The sequence below is a fragment of the Prorops nasuta genome, unplaced genomic scaffold (genome assembly GCF_024137725.1).
Source record: "Prorops nasuta isolate Cenicafe-Biocafe unplaced genomic scaffold, Cenicafe_Pnas_1.2 PNAS00002, whole genome shotgun sequence".
Lineage (NCBI taxonomy): Eukaryota > Metazoa > Arthropoda > Insecta > Hymenoptera > Bethylidae > Prorops > Prorops nasuta.
Window position 1 is genome coordinate 5,619,295 of NW_027116799.1, and position 20,192 is coordinate 5,639,486.

General features: G+C 32.0%; 5 protein-coding genes across 12 annotated transcripts in view; 2 read left to right on the forward strand and 3 right to left on the reverse strand.

Moving 5' to 3' along the window:
- Positions 1 to 2,484: 2,484 nt before the first annotated feature.
- Positions 2,485 to 3,970, reverse strand: LOC136781787 (transcriptional adapter 1-like). The gene is given in 5 exon segments (XM_066740790.1): positions 2,485 to 2,841; positions 2,914 to 3,073; positions 3,147 to 3,495; positions 3,567 to 3,807; positions 3,863 to 3,970. Coding segments are annotated over 5 exon segments (972 nt in total). The 3' UTR covers positions 2,485 to 2,727.
- Positions 3,971 to 4,220: 250 nt separating this feature from the next.
- Ppat-Dpck (Bifunctional Phosphopantetheine adenylyltransferase - Dephospho-CoA kinase) lies at positions 4,221 to 7,512 on the forward strand. Of its 6 annotated transcripts, none has more exons than XM_066740763.1 (6): positions 4,221 to 4,748; positions 4,816 to 4,983; positions 5,229 to 5,952; positions 6,027 to 6,625; positions 6,688 to 6,870; positions 6,926 to 7,512. In XM_066740763.1, exons 3-6 carry the CDS (start codon positions 5,355 to 5,357, stop codon positions 7,127 to 7,129), a joined length of 1,584 nt encoding a protein of 527 aa, XP_066596860.1. In that variant the 5' UTR covers positions 4,221 to 4,748; positions 4,816 to 4,983; positions 5,229 to 5,354; the 3' UTR covers positions 7,130 to 7,512. The 6 variants fall into 6 exon arrangements, with proteins under 6 accessions (XP_066596860.1, XP_066596866.1, XP_066596852.1 ...); XM_066740769.1 differs by having other exon boundaries at positions 4,221 to 4,739; XM_066740755.1 differs by having other exon boundaries at positions 4,246 to 4,983.
- Positions 7,209 to 9,408, reverse strand: LOC136780469 (uncharacterized). Its single transcript, XM_066738846.1, has 7 exons — positions 9,331 to 9,408; positions 8,801 to 9,239; positions 8,678 to 8,741; positions 8,304 to 8,574; positions 7,693 to 8,236; positions 7,534 to 7,634; positions 7,209 to 7,244 (listed from the first exon to the last, which is right to left on the reverse strand). The coding sequence occupies exons 1-7, from the start codon at positions 9,406 to 9,408 to the stop codon at positions 7,209 to 7,211; spliced, it is 1,533 nt and encodes a 510-aa protein (XP_066594943.1).
- On the reverse strand, positions 9,247 to 16,862 carry LOC136781748 (WW domain-binding protein 11). Its single transcript, XM_066740745.1, has 10 exons — positions 16,762 to 16,862; positions 16,162 to 16,260; positions 15,961 to 16,086; positions 15,802 to 15,899; positions 15,490 to 15,661; positions 14,939 to 15,192; positions 14,293 to 14,860; positions 12,564 to 14,219; positions 12,327 to 12,370; positions 9,247 to 10,846 (listed from the first exon to the last, which is right to left on the reverse strand). The coding sequence occupies exons 2-8, from the start codon at positions 16,223 to 16,225 to the stop codon at positions 13,777 to 13,779; spliced, it is 1,725 nt and encodes a 574-aa protein (XP_066596842.1). The 5' UTR covers positions 16,226 to 16,260; positions 16,762 to 16,862; the 3' UTR covers positions 9,247 to 10,846; positions 12,327 to 12,370; positions 12,564 to 13,776.
- Positions 16,863 to 16,927: 65 nt separating this feature from the next.
- Positions 16,928 to 20,192, forward strand: part of LOC136781728 (UPF0489 protein C5orf22 homolog) — a 147,331-nt gene continuing 144,066 nt past the window's right edge. Inside the window, exons 1-6 of one of the 3 annotated variants that reach the window (XM_066740725.1) lie at positions 16,928 to 17,357; positions 17,417 to 17,590; positions 17,664 to 17,865; positions 17,935 to 18,216; positions 18,285 to 19,603; positions 19,686 to 19,865. In XM_066740725.1, the coding sequence (XP_066596822.1) occupies positions 17,183 to 17,357; positions 17,417 to 17,590; positions 17,664 to 17,865; positions 17,935 to 18,216; positions 18,285 to 19,603; positions 19,686 to 19,732 (2,199 nt within the window). In that variant the 5' untranslated portion in view covers positions 16,928 to 17,182 and the 3' untranslated portion in view covers positions 19,733 to 19,865. Of the gene's footprint in view, positions 17,358 to 17,416; positions 17,591 to 17,663; positions 17,866 to 17,934; positions 18,217 to 18,284; positions 20,144 to 20,192 lie in introns of those variants that run through there. The other 2 variants (XM_066740708.1, XM_066740718.1) reach the window with 2 other exon arrangements.

Sequence of the window (20,192 nt, forward strand, 5' to 3'; positions counted from 1 at the left end):
CTCACTCGGAATCGGGACATCATCGGGAGAGGACGTACTGGCAAATAATTTATTTTTTTATTTCTCATACTTGTTTAATTTATTTTATGTTTTAGGAAGGACTCTTGTAGGACAAGGCTGTCAACGAGTACGGCTTAATTACCAGTCCGTTTACTTAAGTCCACATTTATTTAAATAATTTCAAGGATAGATAAATTTAATCTTATTAATTTCATTCATTGTTAATTCAAGTACAGGTGTTTATTGAGAAGTGGACTCTCGAGTGTCAACTGGCTCGGGCTGATCCTCCTTCAGCGACTATCAACCCTTACTTACTTTGTCCTTGTGGACTCTCGACGTTGGCTCATTAAGTTCACCTAATAGGGGTCCATCTTTATTGATGTGTAAATCGTTTCCTCGACGTAGTAGTTCTTCGTGTGACAACTCGGATCCACACCAAGGGACAAAGAATGTAAGGGTAATTAGTCACTGAGGAGAGTATCAGTCATGATCTGGTTGACCTTTGTGTGAATTAACATTCACGCTCGAGAGGAGGAAGCTTTTCAATTAACAGCTAGAAAGAAGTAACAATTTAGTTAGTTTCTCTATTCATTCACTTTTTGTAGCATGCTTTATTAATTTATATCTTTGTCTGTCTTTGAAATTCCTAATTAGAATCTGAAATGTGGAAATATTTTCTTTGAAAATCCTTCCACATTTCGGGTTTAATACTCGTTTTTTCAAGTATATTTTTGTTTTCTTTTTGTTTCAGGTGAGGCGGCGCCGCCTCCCTCCCCGACGGTGTGCCACCTTGTCGTGGTGGGGGGGCTCACTTCTACAAGATCCCTTCCGATTAGTAAATGATTCGAATTAATTTTCTGATCTTTGGGAATTTTGTAGAAGTGCCAAGAGCACACCACACCTTAACGGGAATCCGTATACCGACATTACAGGGCGAAAACTATTTCGCATGCAGCGTCGTCATTTGTTGACGGATTGTAAAGTTATTACAGGTTTTTGGAAATGCCAGAAGCTTATCTACTAAGTTACGTTAGGAAAATTAACAAAAAATGAAAAAAAATTTTTGTTTAAATAAATATATTAACATTATTGAGAAAGAACAATTAAATCGCAAAATCCCCCAACGTACTTTACTAGATAAATTTCATACGTTTCCAAAAAGTCCACAAAAATGCAAATCTTTCAAGAAATGACGATGCTGCATGCAAAATAAATAATGGAAGAATTTCGTGTTGGCGACTTCCCGAACACGAAATTCTTCCATTATTTATTTTGCATGCAGCATCGTCATTTCTTGACAGATTTGCATTTTTGTGAACTTTTTGGAAACGTATGAAATTTATCTAGTAAAGTACGTTGGGGGATTTTGCGATTTAATTGTTCTTTCTCAATAATGTTAATATATTTATTTAAACACAAATTTTTTTTCATTTTTTGTTAATTTTCCTAACGTAACTTAGTAGATAAGCTTCTGGCATTTCCAAAAACCTGAAATAACTTTACAATCCGTCAACAAATGACGACGTTGCATGCGAAATAGTTTTCGCTATGTAATGTCGGTATACGGATTCCCGTTAATTATACTATAGTTTTCTTTCCCGGGTTGAATTATATTATTTAATTCATTACTACACTATCTGATGCCTGAGCTACATATGATTTAATTTCCCATTGTGTATATACGAGATAAGCGAGGATGAGTTATACATAGGCGCGCGTATTAGTACTACATAGTAAGAGCGCTGGTGTCTTTTTAAAGCAGTTCCTAAATGCATCGAAACATTAGAAAAAGCCATACCTGGCATAGGTTGTACATATGTGTGTAGTGGTGTTGTGAAGTTTCATTTCCGCTTAAAAACGTTTGTAAATATTATTTGTAATTGGCTAAAATACCTTTTATAATAATTTCACTGAAGTTTTTAATGTTAAGATTAATCATAAGATAAAATCTTTCTTCTGTGTTGGTTATTTCAAAACATACTTTTTAATAACATTAGCATTTAAAGATTCATACCATGCCTTTTTTGGTTTTCATGTAGTACATATAATCCATTATAATGTATATTTTTTTATCGCAAACATCATGTATTTAAAATTTAACTTAGAACGCATAAAATAAATAGATGCATATCCAAATAAATTAACCAAATCAATATAATGTAATATTTACTTACAATGTTAATTTGTGTTACTTAACTCTACAAGATCATAAATAAAATACTTGCATTTTTACAATGAATTAATGTATCATATTGAAAGTAAATGTAATGGCACAATCATCAATGTCGTCCTCTCAGAAAGCATAAGACAGCTGTGCTGACGCTTTTAACAGATTTTTATAAAAAATATCGACGAGCGATTCTCTTGTGCTCAGCGGGTGCGACATTCACGATGGTGTCTATATGTTCATATATCAGTCATTCTTTTTAAATGAAATTATTGATATGTGTGGTGTCAGTAAAAAGGAAAATCGATCAAGAGTGCTGCTGATTGTAATGTCTTCAACAAAATTTACTTTTATAATTTTTTTGAAAAAAATATATATACATATTCAGAATTTAGGGCCTTAGCTGCCATAATCTAATCAACCATTTTAAACCTCTGGATAGCAATTAGATTTAAGCATACTACATTTATTCTCTAAATTTCATTTGAAAATTTAAGCTGTCATTGCACCATAATTTAATTATCTTTACCATAAAAAATATTTTCTTATTTGACCAAATCTTAGGACAACATTGTAGACTCTATATCTTCCCATGTTGGATGCTTAGCATATGTATACGAACGTTCCATATTTGTAGCATAAATAGTATGATTGTCAATAAGGTTTTTATGAACCTGTATTAAACAAAATATTTTCAGATTTCTATAAATGAAGGAGGCATTTTTTCTAACTGTTGCATAACATACCTTTAAAGTATGCTGTAGATCAACTGCACTTACAGGCTTTAAAGATAAAGGACTATTTTGTACGGAACAAGCTAACATAAAAGCTTTTGCCTGCTCTGCATCTTCAATATGTAGTTTTGATACAGGTATTTGTCCACCTGGCTCCATTATATTAATTAAGCTATTAAAAATATAAAAATAATTTATTAGTTCTAGAAATATTTATATGATTAGATTTTAAAATTTGGACCTACTTGTAATTATAGCACTGTGGTATAAACATAGTATTCCTTTTCCAAGAGCTTGGTACAGGTTCACCAATATTATAAACAAATGATTGATCCTGAACGTTAAATCCTTTTCTTCTGGTAAATATTGCAGTAAGTATATTTTTAATAAATATTTGAGTAGCAGCAATCACAATGTGTGCAGTATTTTCTTCAGCTCCATCCATATTATTTTCCCATGCTGCTAACATTAATCTAGCTAAAACAAAGGTACGGTCTGGCAACACTAGCTCTTGAGCACAGGAACGATTAGCACCAATGGGTTCATCTCCTACTGGTAATGATACTTGACTTAAAACTTCCACAAAAACATCCGCTGGCTTTAATATAAAAATTAATTATTACTATTTTACATTATCACACACATTATACTTTTACAAATACTGCATAGCTCAAAATTAGATCTGTCAGTCTTATATTTTCGTTTTAACTTCAAACGCTTTTCTTTTATAGATTTTTCTCTTTCAGAGTACATACATGTATTATTTGTTTTACTAGTACAAATTGGAGCAGTGATAGCTAGCCCTTGTACTTTATTAAATAGACATAAAAGAAATTCATTATGAAGACGTACTTGCTCTTCTGTTATCATGTTACGTACTTCGCAGTCAAACTCTTCTTTCGTGGTCTAAAAACCTATATTTGATTATATCCTTCGAAAGGCTACTATCATCAAAACATACCTTCATTTGAAACTATAATTTCATTTTTTCCAAATAAATTTTGGCATTATTACCCAAAGAAGTTATTAGACTTTTTCTAGCTACGCTGAGATCCTTCGATATTGTCATTTTAATAAAGTTTTAGTTTAATATCCGAGTAAACCGAGTAATAACGATAAATCCGTCTGTTGGAGATCGTAAGTGATCGTGTGTCGGACCGGTCGGACGGCCGGCAGGTAAGCAAGGAAGGACCATCATCAAACGGGGCATCCCCTCCTCCTACCAAGCACTTCCTTTTCTTCCTTCCTTGCACAGCTACCAGCTTGACGTTTTATTTATGTTTTACTGGATTACTTGTGCAAAATTCATTTGGTTACAAATATTAAAATTTCTCGCATCTTTTTGAAGATCCTAAATAATAAGTTCAAATTTTTTTATTAATTTCTTTAGATTTTTAAAACATATCATATCAATTGTGTTTGACCGCGTCCTACAGTAAACAGTAATCGCCAGTAGGGCAATTCGGCAATTCTGTAATTTTTACCGACAAATTTCGGTATCCTTAAACAGAAGTTAACGATAAATATCGGTATGTGTACATACACTTGTGTATTACACATACACTGCAAAACTGACGCCGGCCTGAGCTACATATACAAGAAACTTAGTAATCGGCAAGAGCTTTGAAGTTAAATATTAACGAAATATGGTCGGCATAAAATATAAAAAAAAATCAGGATTATTCGAATACATACATATGTACTATATTAAAATAGCATTTTTTCCTTATGCCCGATTTTAGTATCTTGAACTTTTAATCAAAAATTGAAAAATTGAAAGTCGGTTAACCAACTTCACAGAGCTTCAGAGAAGTATGGATATGGAACGATTCGAACTGGTGACATATGTACATATGCTTATTTACATTTTTATGTACACTTAAAAAAATAAATTTGTTAAATGCATTCTTTTAGGATAGCCAATTATTATTTAGTTCAAACCCAAGCTTTATTTATTTTAAGTTGAGGCTTGATAATATTACGATTATTGTATAAATATACAAAGTCTGTATAAATGTCAGACAGCGTCATAAAAAGGATATGAGTCGACATAATATATTGGACTCGAGATCAAAGCTCAATGTAAGTAAATATTTAAAAGAAAAGGAATTTATGTAATAGGAACTTCAAAGGCTTCATATTCCACAGTAAAACACAGAAAATGTATTAATGCCTGTTTTTCGATTGTATTACTCGTTAATAGTTTTGAAATAAGTAGAATAGACTTACATAGAGTATTGTGGTAATGCACCAATCATATTAAGTGGTATTAATTAGCAAAACATACAGTATCAAGTTCATCGTTTAATAAACTTGCTCTTTTTTAGGACTTTAAGGTTAGATTTTCTACTATCTAACATAAGTATGATACTACTCAATTCTTTCCTATATATGTACTGTGCTTTATGAATGTTAGGAAAGATTAAAGTGGGTAAAGTACTGAAGTGTTAAACATGTCAAATACAGGCTTATTGATCTTGACAAATCCTTCAAAGGTAACAAGATTGCTACCAATGATTAAAAAAAGTGTTTTAAAAACACTGTATATTCAATATTTACCTGAGAAGTCTATTTCCATAGTTGAGAATCATACAATTGGATGCATGGCACAAAACATGTTTAAATATGCTGCAACTGTTGCCAATATTTACACAATAGCATCGAATGTTTTAATGCCGCTTGATGTGCGTATTTTACTTACCAATTTAAGAAATCCTCATATTACTACCATAAATACAAAAAAGCCTGTTGAAATAGTAATTTTTGATCGAACATATAGTAAAAATGAAATGGATGCAATTATTCAAAATTGTATTTTAAATACTTCCTTCAGCTGTGGATTTGTTACATGTGACGATGAAAAAGTTGAGGATGAAAATACAACAAACGAAAATATTGATAGCTTGCAAGCATGGAAATTATACAAAAATGTTGTATTGGGAGGTACATTTGATAGATTGCATAATGGTCATAAAATTTTTCTAACCGAAGCAATTATACATTGTTCACAGAAATTGACTGTTGGAGTAACTGATACTAATATGCTAAGTAGTAAGAATCATTTTTATGTTGGAAGTATATTAACAATATATTTTAATTTATATCATTATTTAAAAAAATTTAAGGTAAATTATTGTGGGAACTAATTGAACCCTGTTCAAATAGAATAATGAATGTAAAAGACTTTCTGGAAGATGTGGATTCATCACTTATATATGATATTCTACCAATTGATGATATGTATGGACCAACAAAATCAGATCCTAATCTTGATATGATTGTAGTTAGTGAAGAAACTGAAAGGGGTGGAGAAAAAGTAAATGAATATCGTGCAAAGCTTAGTATGAATATATTGGACATACATATTGTAAAACTTTTATCGGACCAAAAGTCCAAGCCCTATGAGGAAAAGAAGATTAGTTCAAGCAATCAAAGAATCCGTCTATTAGGTAGAAGATTGAAAAATCCTGATTTTTGTAGAAGACATCAAAGGCCTTATATAATTGGTTTAACTGGGGGGATAGCAAGTGGTAAATCATCAGTAGCTACAAAATTAAAAGGATTAGGTGCTGGCCTAGTTAATTGTGATGAAATAGCCCATGACCTGTACTTACCTGGAAAGAAATGTTTTGATTTAATACGGACAACTTTTGGACAGACAATATTGAACAAAGAGGGTTTTATAGACAGAGCAATTCTTGGCAATATAGTTTTTAACAATAAGGTGATTTGTGTAAAGTCTATGTACTTATGAAATTATTGAATAATTTTTATGTGCTGTTTTAGGAAAAATTAACTGAATTAAATAGATTAGTATGGCCAATAATTTTGGAAGAAGCTATGTCTATGGTGAATAAACTATATGCCGAAGGTTTTGAAATTATTGTTATGGAAGCAGCAGTTTTAATACAGGCTAATTGGGGACATAGGTGTCATGAAATTTGGACTTGCATCATACCTGCAAAAGAGGTGAGTAGTAGATTAATATAATTTTTATAAATATATATGACAAAAACATTTTTAGGCAATTCAAAGAGTGATGAAAAGAAATGCATTGACAGAAGGAGAAATAGAGAAAAGAATAAAGATTCAGCCAAGTAACTTGGACCAAGTGAGAGCGGCTAATGTCGTCTTCTGTACACTATGGAGCCATGAAGTTACATATGAACAGGTTGAAAGAGCATGGAATGATCTTCAAAAATATCTTAAACATGGCGCTCAAAGTTAGTACTGAATGTATTTTTATAATTGAACTGATGTATATTTAAAGGCAATAAAAAATGTTGTTTTCTTCATAAAAATTAACTTTACCAAAAGATATTGCAGTGATATACTTTATTATACTGGACAATATTACAATAACAATGATATATTTCACTGTAAAGCAGCATCGTTAAATGTACTAGTTTACAGTCACACATTACTAACGATAAAATAGCATCAATTACATTTTCAAAAGGAATATATATAGTTATGATGTTTTAAATAATATAAGGTTTTGCGAAACCTTTTATTCCGAGTTACAGTCATAATGATTAAATTTGTTGTGTTTACACAATATTAAAGTTGATTCACTTAAACTCGATATTAATTATTACTCATCTGATCTTCTGCATTTTAATTCATTTGTACATCTTCTGTTTGATCAGAAGGGTCTGCTGGATAACTTAGATCAAATAAGCTTTGAAGCGCGTGTTTAGCTGCTACCTTTTTCGCATCTTTTTTGTTTTTTGCTGCAATAAAAAAGTAGGTCATTTCCAATACACATTTATAGATCAATAGCTTTCTTACCTGAGCCCGTATATTGAACACCATCAATTTCCACAGCCAAAGTAAACATGATGTTAGGTGGGTTGCCTACACGATTCACCTCTGTGTAAGTTAAACCCGGTTTCATTTGATTGAGTAACATAACTGGGTGAATGCTAGTGGCGTTTGAAGGAAGCTCCTTTTGCACAGAACTTTTAGCAGCTTGTGTTTCCTTTTTTAATCCTTTGGGAGACGGTGGAATACCGGGTCGTGGAATAGGAACCGATGTTCCCTGATTATGCCACTCAAGGAAAAGCTTGTACAGAGCAAAACTAGCTAGTGAGCTCCATGGAATTTCATCGTTTTCATCCGTATTGGTATCCATTGGAGTGGATTCATCGCTGTTTTCAGTTTTCACTGAGGGTCCATCGTTTGATTGATTGCCGTCTGTTTCAGCATCAATACGAGCTTTCATAGAGGCTGCTGTCATTTTTTCCAATAGCAGAGACTTTAAAGCATTTTCAGCAGCATTCTGGCGAGCCAGTGGCTTTGATAAGCCTTGACCGATATAAGTTTTTCCGTCGAGCTACGTATTTCAAAAATTAATTATTAAGTCGATAAATATAATATAAATAATACTAGGATAAACTTACCTCAGCGTGAACAACGTAAAGCGAGCTTGGCAAATTTCCTTGAGATTCAGGAAAAGTAAATTGAACTCCTGCTTTCATTTCATTTAAAACCATAATTGCGTTTTTGGGTTGAAGAGTTTTTCTTAAACGCTGATTCAGCCGAAGTCGTTTCAATTTTTTGTTGACCTTGACTAGAAAAAGTAGAAAATAGAGAAGTAAAAGTATAGGTAGAGTAAAAAATGGAATAAAATTAAGGACAGAAATAATGAAGAAAAGAAAGGAAATAATATAGCTGAGAAAGCATATAATGAATCTTGATTTTAACTAATAGTAAGAATACAGTATCAGAGCACTTGTTCACATAGATTAATTATTTTCAAGAGCTCACAGTTTACACTGGAACATCTAAAAAAATATCATCTTCAAATTTGCGCAGTGAATAGTCATCATTTGTGAATACTAATATAAAGAAACAAATAAAATGTTATGTATTTAGCATAAAACTTAATATTACTTACAGCCAGGTACTTTCTTTCTCCATTTGTGTTGATCTTGTTGTTCATTATCTGTACTTTCCATTGATAAATTGTTACCATTATCTTCAGAAGCAGAAGTCACTGAAGAAGGTAAGGATGTATTGGGTGCATGCGTTGGAGCTGGTATAGATGAAACTGCTGAGTTAGTAGCTTGACCTGGTGCAGCATGAGTTGTATTCTGTTTCAGAATAGGCTTTAAACGGGGTGGCTGAGGAGATATGGTTGCAGTTGATTGAGATTGTTGCTGCTGTGGGGCTGAATTTTGAGACATCATCTGCATTGATCTTGATGGGGATTGTTGTGTTTGTCCTTGATTTGGCTGCTGTTGTTGCTGTCTAAACGCCTGTGAATTTTGTACATTTCCTTGTTTGTAATTGCCTTGTTGGGTCGGTCGTTGTTGATAATTTCCTTGTTGGTTGTTCTGCAAAATATAGGGTGGTGGGTCGCCGCTACACAAGGAACCTCTACGGTTGTGCTGTCCCACCAGTATCTAGTATCGCATATACACTTACGAGCGATCTAATGCTACCCATGTAGCACAAGCCATCGACTAAGTCGTATTTAACAATGGCTAACGTTTCTTTACTCATGACTTCACTTCAAGTTCTATTAAATTACATCGGGAAGATTCAAAAGACCAAATACCGAAATATTAGGAAAGGAAGAGAAACGCGATAAATTACAAAAATGAATTTGCAAACTTAAAATTTATTGATGTCTTAAAATAAAATATTACAAGAATAAGACAAAACGATATGTGAGATTAAATGCAGAGTCCAATTATAGCTCTATAATGATTACATATCTTAAAAACCATGCATTTCAAGAAATCTTTAATAAACTTCCAAAGAGTTCGGTGATTTTAAAAATCTATTAAATCGTGTCTTTGATTTAAATTCGGGTACGGTATTGACAGTTAACATGAATTTTTAAAATGGGAAGTCCTGTTTTTTATTAAGTAATTTTGTATAACTCAACTCAAGGGCTTTCTAAATTTCTATATAATTTGAATAAACCATTCAATATAAACATTTTCTTGGTGTCATGATTTAAAACAGCATAAAGTGTGAATTTAATTGGAGAGGTGTATGTGGCTGTTAAACATCACATGTTTATTCGCCTACTTTCCTGTATTTATAAATCCAAACCACTTGTAAATACCTGGATTACATGATAAATTCAAGGTATGTTTGAAAACTCTTCAAGTAATCTACAGGAATGTGATAAAAAATAAGGATTTCTATTAAAAAAGTTCAAGGTAACTTTTATATGACTTAAAATATTACAGCCAACGTTGATCAGAGACATTTCATAGATTTATAAAAGTACCTTTTAGAAGTATATTCCCACTTCTAAAATGCATAGTTTACAAAATTTTCTAACAATCTTAAAACTTCAGCTGAACCCTGTACAGTAGGGCAAGTAATTTCATCATCTCACACAATATCTCAAAAGACATGAAATATTTAAAAAAATGTTTGAAATATAAGCCATTTGACTTTGAAGGGAATAAGATTGATTGTAAGCACAGATTACTTCACTTATTTATTTATAATTAATCTTGGTAATATTTTAAAACATTATTTTAATGTATGTACCACATAGTTCTGTTACTTTTATGGCATGAAATGTCAAAATTATATATACATTTGAGTTTTTTTGAAACAGTGTGCATAAATATTTGACATGAATGGTAAATTAATTTAGTGTTTTTGAGATAATTTAAGAGGAGCAACTAAAATACGTTAAAATGTATAAGGCTCTCCATTTAGAAAAGAAGTCAGACAATTTGTATCTGAAACATATTTTATATATTTCATATCTTTCAAGACATTTATTTGATATAATTGAAATGTCTTATCCTATATAGTTCATTCCCCTTTAATTGTCTATTAATAAACTTGCTTAGACAAGAGTCAGACACGAATTACCAAGCAACGACTTAAACGGGTTATGCTATGTGGGCAACCAGCGACCTAGTGCCTGGCTGAATGCACCTCCTCGGTATTGTTGTATAGCTACTAGTACCTGCTTTGCAGGGAAGGGGAATTGGAAACCACTAATTAGTACATGCAAATTAGAAAGAAATAAAAATTTGGAAAATGGAGAAATTTTTGTTTCATTTTTTCCACTAACAATTGTTTTAGTGTAATACCAGTTCTGTCGGTATTTCTCTTGAACTAAAATTTAGAAACTTTAAATGATCTAGGTTGCGTTTTGCTATTAACTATCAGTATTGAAAATATTTTGTTTTTACATAACATATTTTGTTGTTTCAATACTGGTACTTAATATCAAAATGCAGTTATAAATCAAATAAAATAATTAATTAACTTTAAATTGAAATCTATAAATATCATTTAAAAATTTACATTTAAAAGAAAATGAGAAAAAACAAGATATTGGGAAAATGGTGTGAAGGGAAGTGAAATGCAGAATAGAATTTCTTAAAGGCATAGTAAATGTCGTTTTTATCACCCTTTTTTCTTCAAAATTGTAAACTTATTTTCTCGAAGAAACATTTGTTATAAAAATAAACACAATGGCTCCTAAATAGAAATAGTTTCTATTCTTGTAATTTATTGGGTCTGTTCTTTTTCACTGCACTATAGGACTTGGCGTAATTAGTTGAAATAATCGCGAATTCGGGTAACTGCACATGTGTACACTGAGTATATCTCTATCCTCTATTTTCACATTAATAAAGAAATAGAGACACTCCTGCCTTGTTTGTGTTACTTGCATTTTCTACGCTTTTCATTAAAAGTATATATTATATGTCACACAAAGTATACACTTTTAATGAAAAGTGCAGAAAGTGAAAATTACACGAAGAAAGCTTTAGTGTGCGCTAGTGTAGGACTTCAAATTTAGGATAAGACAGGTATTTGTTTTCTATCTCTAGGGTCAGTGCGAAACAAAAAAATTCAGGGCTAGAAACCTCAGAATTTGAAGTCAAAACAGCAGTAATAATTCCAAGTAGACGCCAATTCCATATGAAGGTGATAAATTATCGTATAATTTATCTAGTTTTACTTCACAGAGTCTTCATTTCGAGCTCCAGAACATAAAAACTGCTTTTTCGTCTTCAAATTTCGAGATTTCTAGCCCTGAACTTTTCCACTTTACACCGGCCCTTACACCGGTCGTAACTTATTGCACTAGTGCAGCAATGCAGTGAAAAAAAATAGATCTATTATATAAGGTGAGATAGTTAAAACGTCCAGGGTGTAAATGTAAGGAAACGTTTATCTTCGTAAGTATAATAAATATAAACTTTGTGGTATATAGGACCTTTAGAAAAATTTGTATTTACGTGCAGAAAGGTTTTATAAAGAAAACTAATATTTCTCATAGTTACGGAAATAAATGAATTTTAATATTTTAATTCTGGAGCGTCATAAACATTTCACACTATATAAATATATTTCTTACTGATACTTCTTTCGATCGAGTTTAACAAAAAAATAATAGGAAACTTAAATTAGATTTAAAAAACAGTACTTACAGCAGGTGAATTTTGGAACGTGCCTGCATTCGATTGATTTGGACCTAAAAATAGAGAAATTATATGACAGCTTTGGACGCCATTTTTATAAATTAGTACGGCCAACGCCGACGAAGTATTGATTACTTTAGTGTAAGCTTAAACAAGTTACGCCATTTGTATTAGTTAGACACATGCTCATCTTATTCGTTAGATATTAAAATACCATTACTGTTAATAAATTTTTACGATGATAACCTTGACTTTGCCTACTTCTCGTATACATTTTGATGCTTTCTCGTTCTCCAAACTACGTAGCTTGTAGTTATGAATTCTCAGCCCACCTAAGTTGAGTGAAAATACACAGGTAGCGTGGCTGGTGTGATTTAAATAAAAAATGTTTCGGAAGAAATTTAATCACTTATTTGTGGTATTTATGTAGTATAACTACCAGATACAATTCTTTATTAACATTACCAAAAGTTGAAGAAATGGAACAATGATTGGACGCTCACGCTCACTTCTCAGTGATTACCGCTCAGTGGCCTCACTATCACGACGCTCCACGCTTCGGCTCACCACAGACAAGGTGCTACCGGCTACGCTACGCTGTACATACACCACTGTACAGTGTACACTTGTGTCGCTATACCCATACACTGGCATACACAGATCGAGCCATAATGGCATATATAATGCGGCATTCGGCAATGCCTACATACATGTATAGAGCGACACGAATAGACATCCGGTCTATCCGGATAGAGCGTCACAAATACGTTCTATCCAATCAGAAATATTTGCCGCATGCGCAGAATGGAATACACCATCGTCATAGCCAATCGTGGCTTTCAGTAGAGGAGAATATTGTTGAGAGAGCAAATGGAGCGATGTTCTTATTGGCTGTTACCCATAGATCCCACAGTTTTATCCAATAAATTTGTTCATTTTAGTTGCACTTTTTACACTTTCTACACTTTTTGTATTTCTGTCTTTATCCACAAGTTGATACCGTGTAGAAAGTGCACAAAATACAAAAAATGTAGCAACTTTCTGCTAAAACGAACAGACCTAGTGATAGAACGATTTAAAAAAAATCACTCAACAATTATACATTTACAGCTGTTGTCCCGGCTGAACTCAGTTGAACTCACCCTTGCTATCAATCCTGCCGATGCATAAGTGGGTACTGGGTATTAAGGGGATAGGATTTATATTATAACCACATTATTTGTAAACCAAAAAAGACTTGAGTATTAAATCCGACAAATATCTATTTGAAATAAAATATGCTATGTTATTTATATAAAAAGGAGTAGGACCTTTTTTCCAGACTTACACGTTAAAAATTTGCTACAAATTGATTATAATTAAAGTTGAAGATATATTATCATTACCATTATATTGTACACGACTTTATTTTTTATAAATTTAAAATAAAAGCTGTATGTAACGTTAACTATAGTTTTCATTAAAGTAATCCCTCCATTTCTTGCATAAATTGCATATAAGCATCATCTTTTGTTTTCGGCTGAATAGTTCGGATAGGTTGAACTTCCGGTATCCGTTCCATTAATCGAGATAAACCACTAACTTTCTTTTTATCATCACGTTTTACTCGAAGAGAAGTTGGCAAAAATCTAGTGACATCCGCAGCCAAATTTCTAATTTGTGGTTTAGCTTCAATGGTGGTCATACTTTTGCCATCTTTGTCCTTTCTATTAATCAATTGTGGGGCTGCTGAAAGAACATTTGGTGTTTTTTGTTGCGAGCCTGATACTGTTTGAGGCTGCATCGTAGGATTTGTTATGCCAGGTATATTAGAAAGATTAGACATCTGCATTGGTGGCGGTGGCATTCTAGGCATACTAGGAGGACCGGGACGAAGCATTCTTGGCATACCAGGCGGAGGACCTAAAGGTACGTAAATATTAGATTCTCTTCTTAATTATTTTTGTTCGTTGCAAACAGTTTATGGATATGTTACCTGGCGGTAGTCGTAAGCCGATACGTGGCGGTGGTGGTGGAGGCATTCTCAAATGCATGGGTGGAGGAGGTGGTCTATGCAACAGAAAAGGTGGTGCAAGATTCATAGGAGGCATCGATTGTGATTGAGAATGATGGGAGTGAGTATGAGAAGGTGTGTGCTGATTATTTCCAGATGAATGATCTATAGTAACGGCAGCCGTAGTAGCTGTTGTTACAGATCCAGACGTTTCAATTTTGTCTTCCTCCCCTTTTGAATGGGTTTTGTTGGATTTAATGTTTGCATCATTTTCCGCTTCGAGCAATGATAGCCTATTATTTAAATCTTGGGCTCGTTCAGTTTCTCGCTTCTTGTGGACCACTTCCATTTCTCGCATAAACTGATCAATATCTTGACCTGCCATTGCCAGCATCTTTTGCTGCAGAGTAGTTGGCTTTACTTTTGAAAGTTCTCTCTCCCTCTCCTTATTATCCTTTTCTAACTCTTTCTCTTTATTTTCCGATTCTTGTATTTCATCTTTATCATCCGCAAATCGAATCGTTCTTGTTTTTTGTGGAAAATCTTTAGACTGTAAAATAAATATTGAAAATACTTCATTAACATTAAGAGTTAAAAGGCATGCAGTTATTTTTTAATCGAACAATACCTTCTCGCTTGTTTCTTCTTCGTCACTTGATAGATCTGGTGGTGGATAAGGCGGAACACCAGGAGGCTCTTTATTTGGAGCCAACGTCGGTATTGTTGACATCGCTGCGTACGCACTTGTCTTTTTTAAAATACTAGGTGGTATGGGTATATTCATGAGTGGATGATGTTGAGGGATATAATGGGGATGAGGTGGATACATGTGTGCAGGAGGTTGAGGTATATCTGGCAGTGGAATTTGAGAAGTCAAAGAGCCTAAACATAAATGCTTGTATTAAAACAGAACATATACAGGGTGAGGCACTTAAGCCGCCCCAGAATATGGATGCAGAAAGGCGCGTATCTCCTCACCTATAAAAGATATTCAATTTTTGCATAGAACCTTTCTGAAAGCAAATAACAAGAGGCTTCGAAAATGTCCTATGGAAAAATTGAATATCTGTTATAGTTAATGAGATACACCTCTTTCGGCATTTGTATTCTGGGGCGGCTTAAGTGCCTCACCCTGTATAATAACCAATTCACAAATAAAAGAATATTTTTCTATTATACCTGGATACATTCTTGAAACATCATTAACTGCAGATGGTAATGGAATTTCATCTATTTGTACCTGCTGTGCATGCCTCACAGCTTCAAAATAAGAAACTAAATCGATTCTTCTTCTTTCATATTGAATTAATTGCTCTTTAAGTTCTATCCATTTTTCTTGGTCATCTTTTGCCTAATTATAAAAATATTTTAATATATATTTATTCCTTACTAAAACTATTATTATAATTATTTTCATTGCTCCTACGACTTTAACAAATAATTACCTAAAAATAGTAAAAAAATTGTTGTTTTAAATGATCAAATACTTACATACATCTTTAAAACACGATCTAAAGTTTCCTTAAGTTTTTTCCTTTTATCTTTAAGAACTTTTTCATTTAATGGAGGTGGCTGCATTACATTATATTCTAAAAATAATGAAATAGTTATAAATCATTTTTTGATAAATAATTATACCTTTACTCTTACCCATTTGATCAATTTTTTCCATTTCCTCAATAATTTGGGATGGATCTTTTCCTTTTAGAACAGCAGCCCTAACCAATTGTCTTTGTTTCTTATTTTTCTTTAGCTCCTTTTTTCGTGCTTCTTTTCCTATAGTAATAATGCAATTTATAATAAAAAACTTATATATATATACTATAAAAAATCATCAAAATTCTTACTAACTCGCTTGATCTGTAGGATTCATGTATTTTCCACTTTTTGTGGTATTTATTGAACGACGTCCCATTTTGTTAATTTCCAAATTACTACTATCCTTTTAATCTATAAAAAGTAATAATTCTACTTTAAATATAACTGCTTAAGACAGAATTAAGGACAACATGCCCAACATATAGACAGTTTAGCATTTTGTTGTATATCAGAGCTGCACATTTAAAACATAATATCTTTTTATAAAAACAAATGACAAAATTGAATAAAATAAATTAAACACTCAAATAAAAAATAATTCAATCCATTAGATATAATTCAAAATAGATTATAACAAACAAAACTGTCAAATAACCAAAACTAACAATAAATGAACGATTCGATCAGTAGTAAATATTAAAAATCAGATCAAATTTAAAAGATGATCAATATGTATTAATAGCTAAAAATATTGTTTAAATTAAAAAAACTGAGACAGTATTTATTTCGATAAAATTTATATGATAATAATTATTTTACTAGTGAATTGTCTATATATTGATCATCGTCTATCTATTGGGCATGTATCCTCACAAGAGTCAAGATGCAGATTGCTTGCAATAAATTGTTTACACAGTGAAAAATCTCTGAAGTATATGGACCTGGCGCAGTCTCTACCAGTCTCTACTTTAGGCCAATTGATATTGCTTACCAGAGAGGTTAGAATAGAATTGACTGGAATTGACGCTGTTCCAGAACTAGTATATATGTACTATAGTTTTGTCTCTCCTAACCTAACCTATCTATATTACGTTGTTGCTAATACATGTTTCTGCCATTATTCAGACAGTTCGGACCCGGTAGTTTAAATTGGAGAAAAATAATACTAAAAAAAACAATATTGCGTTATATTCTTAACAAATGTAAAAAGCATTAATATATTTTTTTACTTCCACAAATTAGTAAAATATTATAGATCTCTGCGCTATTTAATTGAAGCTAATGTTAAGTCCATTTAATTTAAACCACCCTTTATAGAAAATTAACAATAAACATGGCACATAATTTTGATGCAAAAGAACGCACTAATGACGTCAAAATTTTGGAAGATGTTACATTTTATCAAATGGGTATTTCACAAAAGATTTTAGATGGTCTCTCCAATAATGGTTTCTTTAAACCATCGCCTATACAGTTGCAAGCAGTACCCTTAGGTCGATGTGGATGTGGTTAGTATTAGACAGAAATATTTTGTTAAAAAGGTGATAGTTAATATTCTCTTTTACAGATTTAATTGTGCGAGCAAAATCTGGAACTGGAAAAACACTAGTATTTGGAATAATAGCTTTAGAAATGCTTGATATAGAAATATCATCTGTGCAAGTATTAATATTAGCACCAACAAGAGAAATAGCATTACAAATCTGTAAAGTTTTGCAAACAATTGGATCAGAGATTGAAGGTATTGGGTATTATTTATAAGGATTCTATTGGAATAAGATCAATTATTCAGATCCTTTGTAAACTGCTTTCAGGATTGAAGATTGAAACATTTGTAGGTGGATTTAAAATTGATGATAATAAAAGGAAACTAAATGGTTGTCATATAGTGGTGGGTGCACCTGGTCGAATAATGCATTTAATAGAGAAAGGGTATCTTCAACTTAAAAATGTTAGATTGCTGGTACTTGATGAAGCAGACAAACTAATGGAAAGCAGTTTTCAAAAAAATATCAAGTAAGTGCATAATAAAATTTTACTTCTATATAATTAAGACAATAAAATAATTTATTTTTTTATATTCAGCTACATATTTTCTAAGTTACCATCAAATAAGCAAATACTAGCATCAAGTGCAACATATCCAGGAGATTTAGAAAATTTTCTTAAAACATTTATGCAGACTCCAATGTTAGTATCCCCAAATCATGATGGTCCCATTTTAATTGGGTTAAGGCAATTTGTTACAATTGTACCAGCTCATCCAAATACCATGAAACAAATTCAAATAAAAATAGATGAGCTTGTAAAAATTTTGAGCAACATTCCATTTCAACAAAGCCTGGTTTTTTCAAATTATCAATCAAGGTTTGTAATAAAATGTATTCAATTAAAGTTATATATTTGTGACCATTAATTATTGTTTACTTTCACAGAGCTCAATCCGTAAGTAATAAACTAAATTCTTTAGGCTTTCCTGCAACATATATTGTTGGCAGTCAAGTAATGGAGAAAAGAATAGAAGCAATTGAAAAACTGAAAACTTTTAAATGTAGAATAATGCTCACAACAGATTTAACTGCAAGAGGGATAGATGCAGAAAATGTAAATTTAGTAATTAATCTTGATATACCCAATGATCCAGCCACATATCTGCATAGAATTGGTAGGGCTGGGCGTTATGGATCTCGTGGAATATGCATTACAATTGTAGCGGAAACTGAAGTGCAAAACTTCAAAGAACTGCTGGTCAAAATAGGTGGTTGTGATTTTAGTGTAGCTAAGTTACCAGTATATAATCTAGCTGATATCTGGTCAATGAAAGAGACTGATCTTGACAGACTGTATGCTAATGATAGCAATAATAAATGTACAAAAGCACTAACAGCAAAAAGTAATGACAATCAAGATTTACAATTTCTTACAGAATTACCTCGAACGAACGATAATAATTGTGGAGATAGTAAGGCTAATGAAGATGCGAATAGATCTTTATGTGATAGAATTGAACAGTTTTTAAGCAAAATCAATCCTTACCAATATTTAAGTGAAAATAATGATAGTACAATTTTTCCTCCTAAAACTGTATCCAAGCAAATATATTTAGAAGGAGTACATAAATTTAAGTTAAACATTATTTCAGATAATCCAAACAATTTGCAAACCTTTAACATGGAAAATGAATTCACAGTTGATTTATCAGATATTCAAGACTATAAATTATTTGAAAAAGACATTGAAACAAGCTTAGGATACATAACATTTGAAACAAATGAAAATAAATCATTAGCATGTATAAATGATTCAATTGGAATAAGTCAAGAGCCAGTATTCAATTATAGAGGTCATATTTCGAAAGAAAGAACTGTAATTGATGAGACTCAATTATTAAAAGAAGCCACAAAGTGGAGAAAAAGACTTGAATTTGAGATCAATTTTTTGAATCTGATATTAACATCATTGGTTAATTTTAATGAAAAAATGGTGTATGAAGAATATTTTTCAGCATTTGTGACTTACCTTAAGATACAAAAGCAGGCCTTTCTTAGCATTTATCCTGAGATTCGCAGTGACAAAGAAGTAAATGACACTTACCTTTACTCGATTTCTAATCAAGATAGTTTACTGGAGATGTACAAAGAAATAGAGACTTTCAAGAATATTCACAGAAGACAAGGAAGAAATTCTTTATCATTCTTCCCTTATCCTATTGAGAAGCCTTACCCAAATCTAATGATCAGTGAAACAGAGAAACGTAATTATTGTTCTGCTTTAAAATATTTACAATTTAATGTTACAGAATTTGGTGAAAAAATAAAAGAAATAATAAATTCTAGAACTAGTGCCGAGAATAAAAACAGGCAGCAATTATTTATTGACTTGAAAGCAGAAGAATTGTCACTCAAAGACTCAGAAATCATTATACAAAAGAAAAATAATGAAAGTAAAACAAACTATAGTGTTACTAAGGAAAAATATAGTTTAAAAAATAATATTACACAGTTAAAAGGAAATGAAAAGCAGAGGAATGACTTCAAGGTCACAAGCCAACTTAATAATAATCCACATTGTGTGGATGATAATAAAACTTACAGTGTGCTTGGGGCTACTAATAAATTAATAAAATCAAACTGCACAGAAAAAGTGGAGGAATTGCATTCAGTAGAATGCTTGACAGCAAAAGAAGAGCCATGCAAGGAGTGTTTACGTGAAAATGATATAAATAAATTTTTAGCTTCTTTAGCAGTACAGACAGACCAGATATATAATCAGTTTTATCAGATGGAAATGTTAGGTGCTTATATTTAACTCCAGTTTCATTGAATTTGCATGTAATATATGTA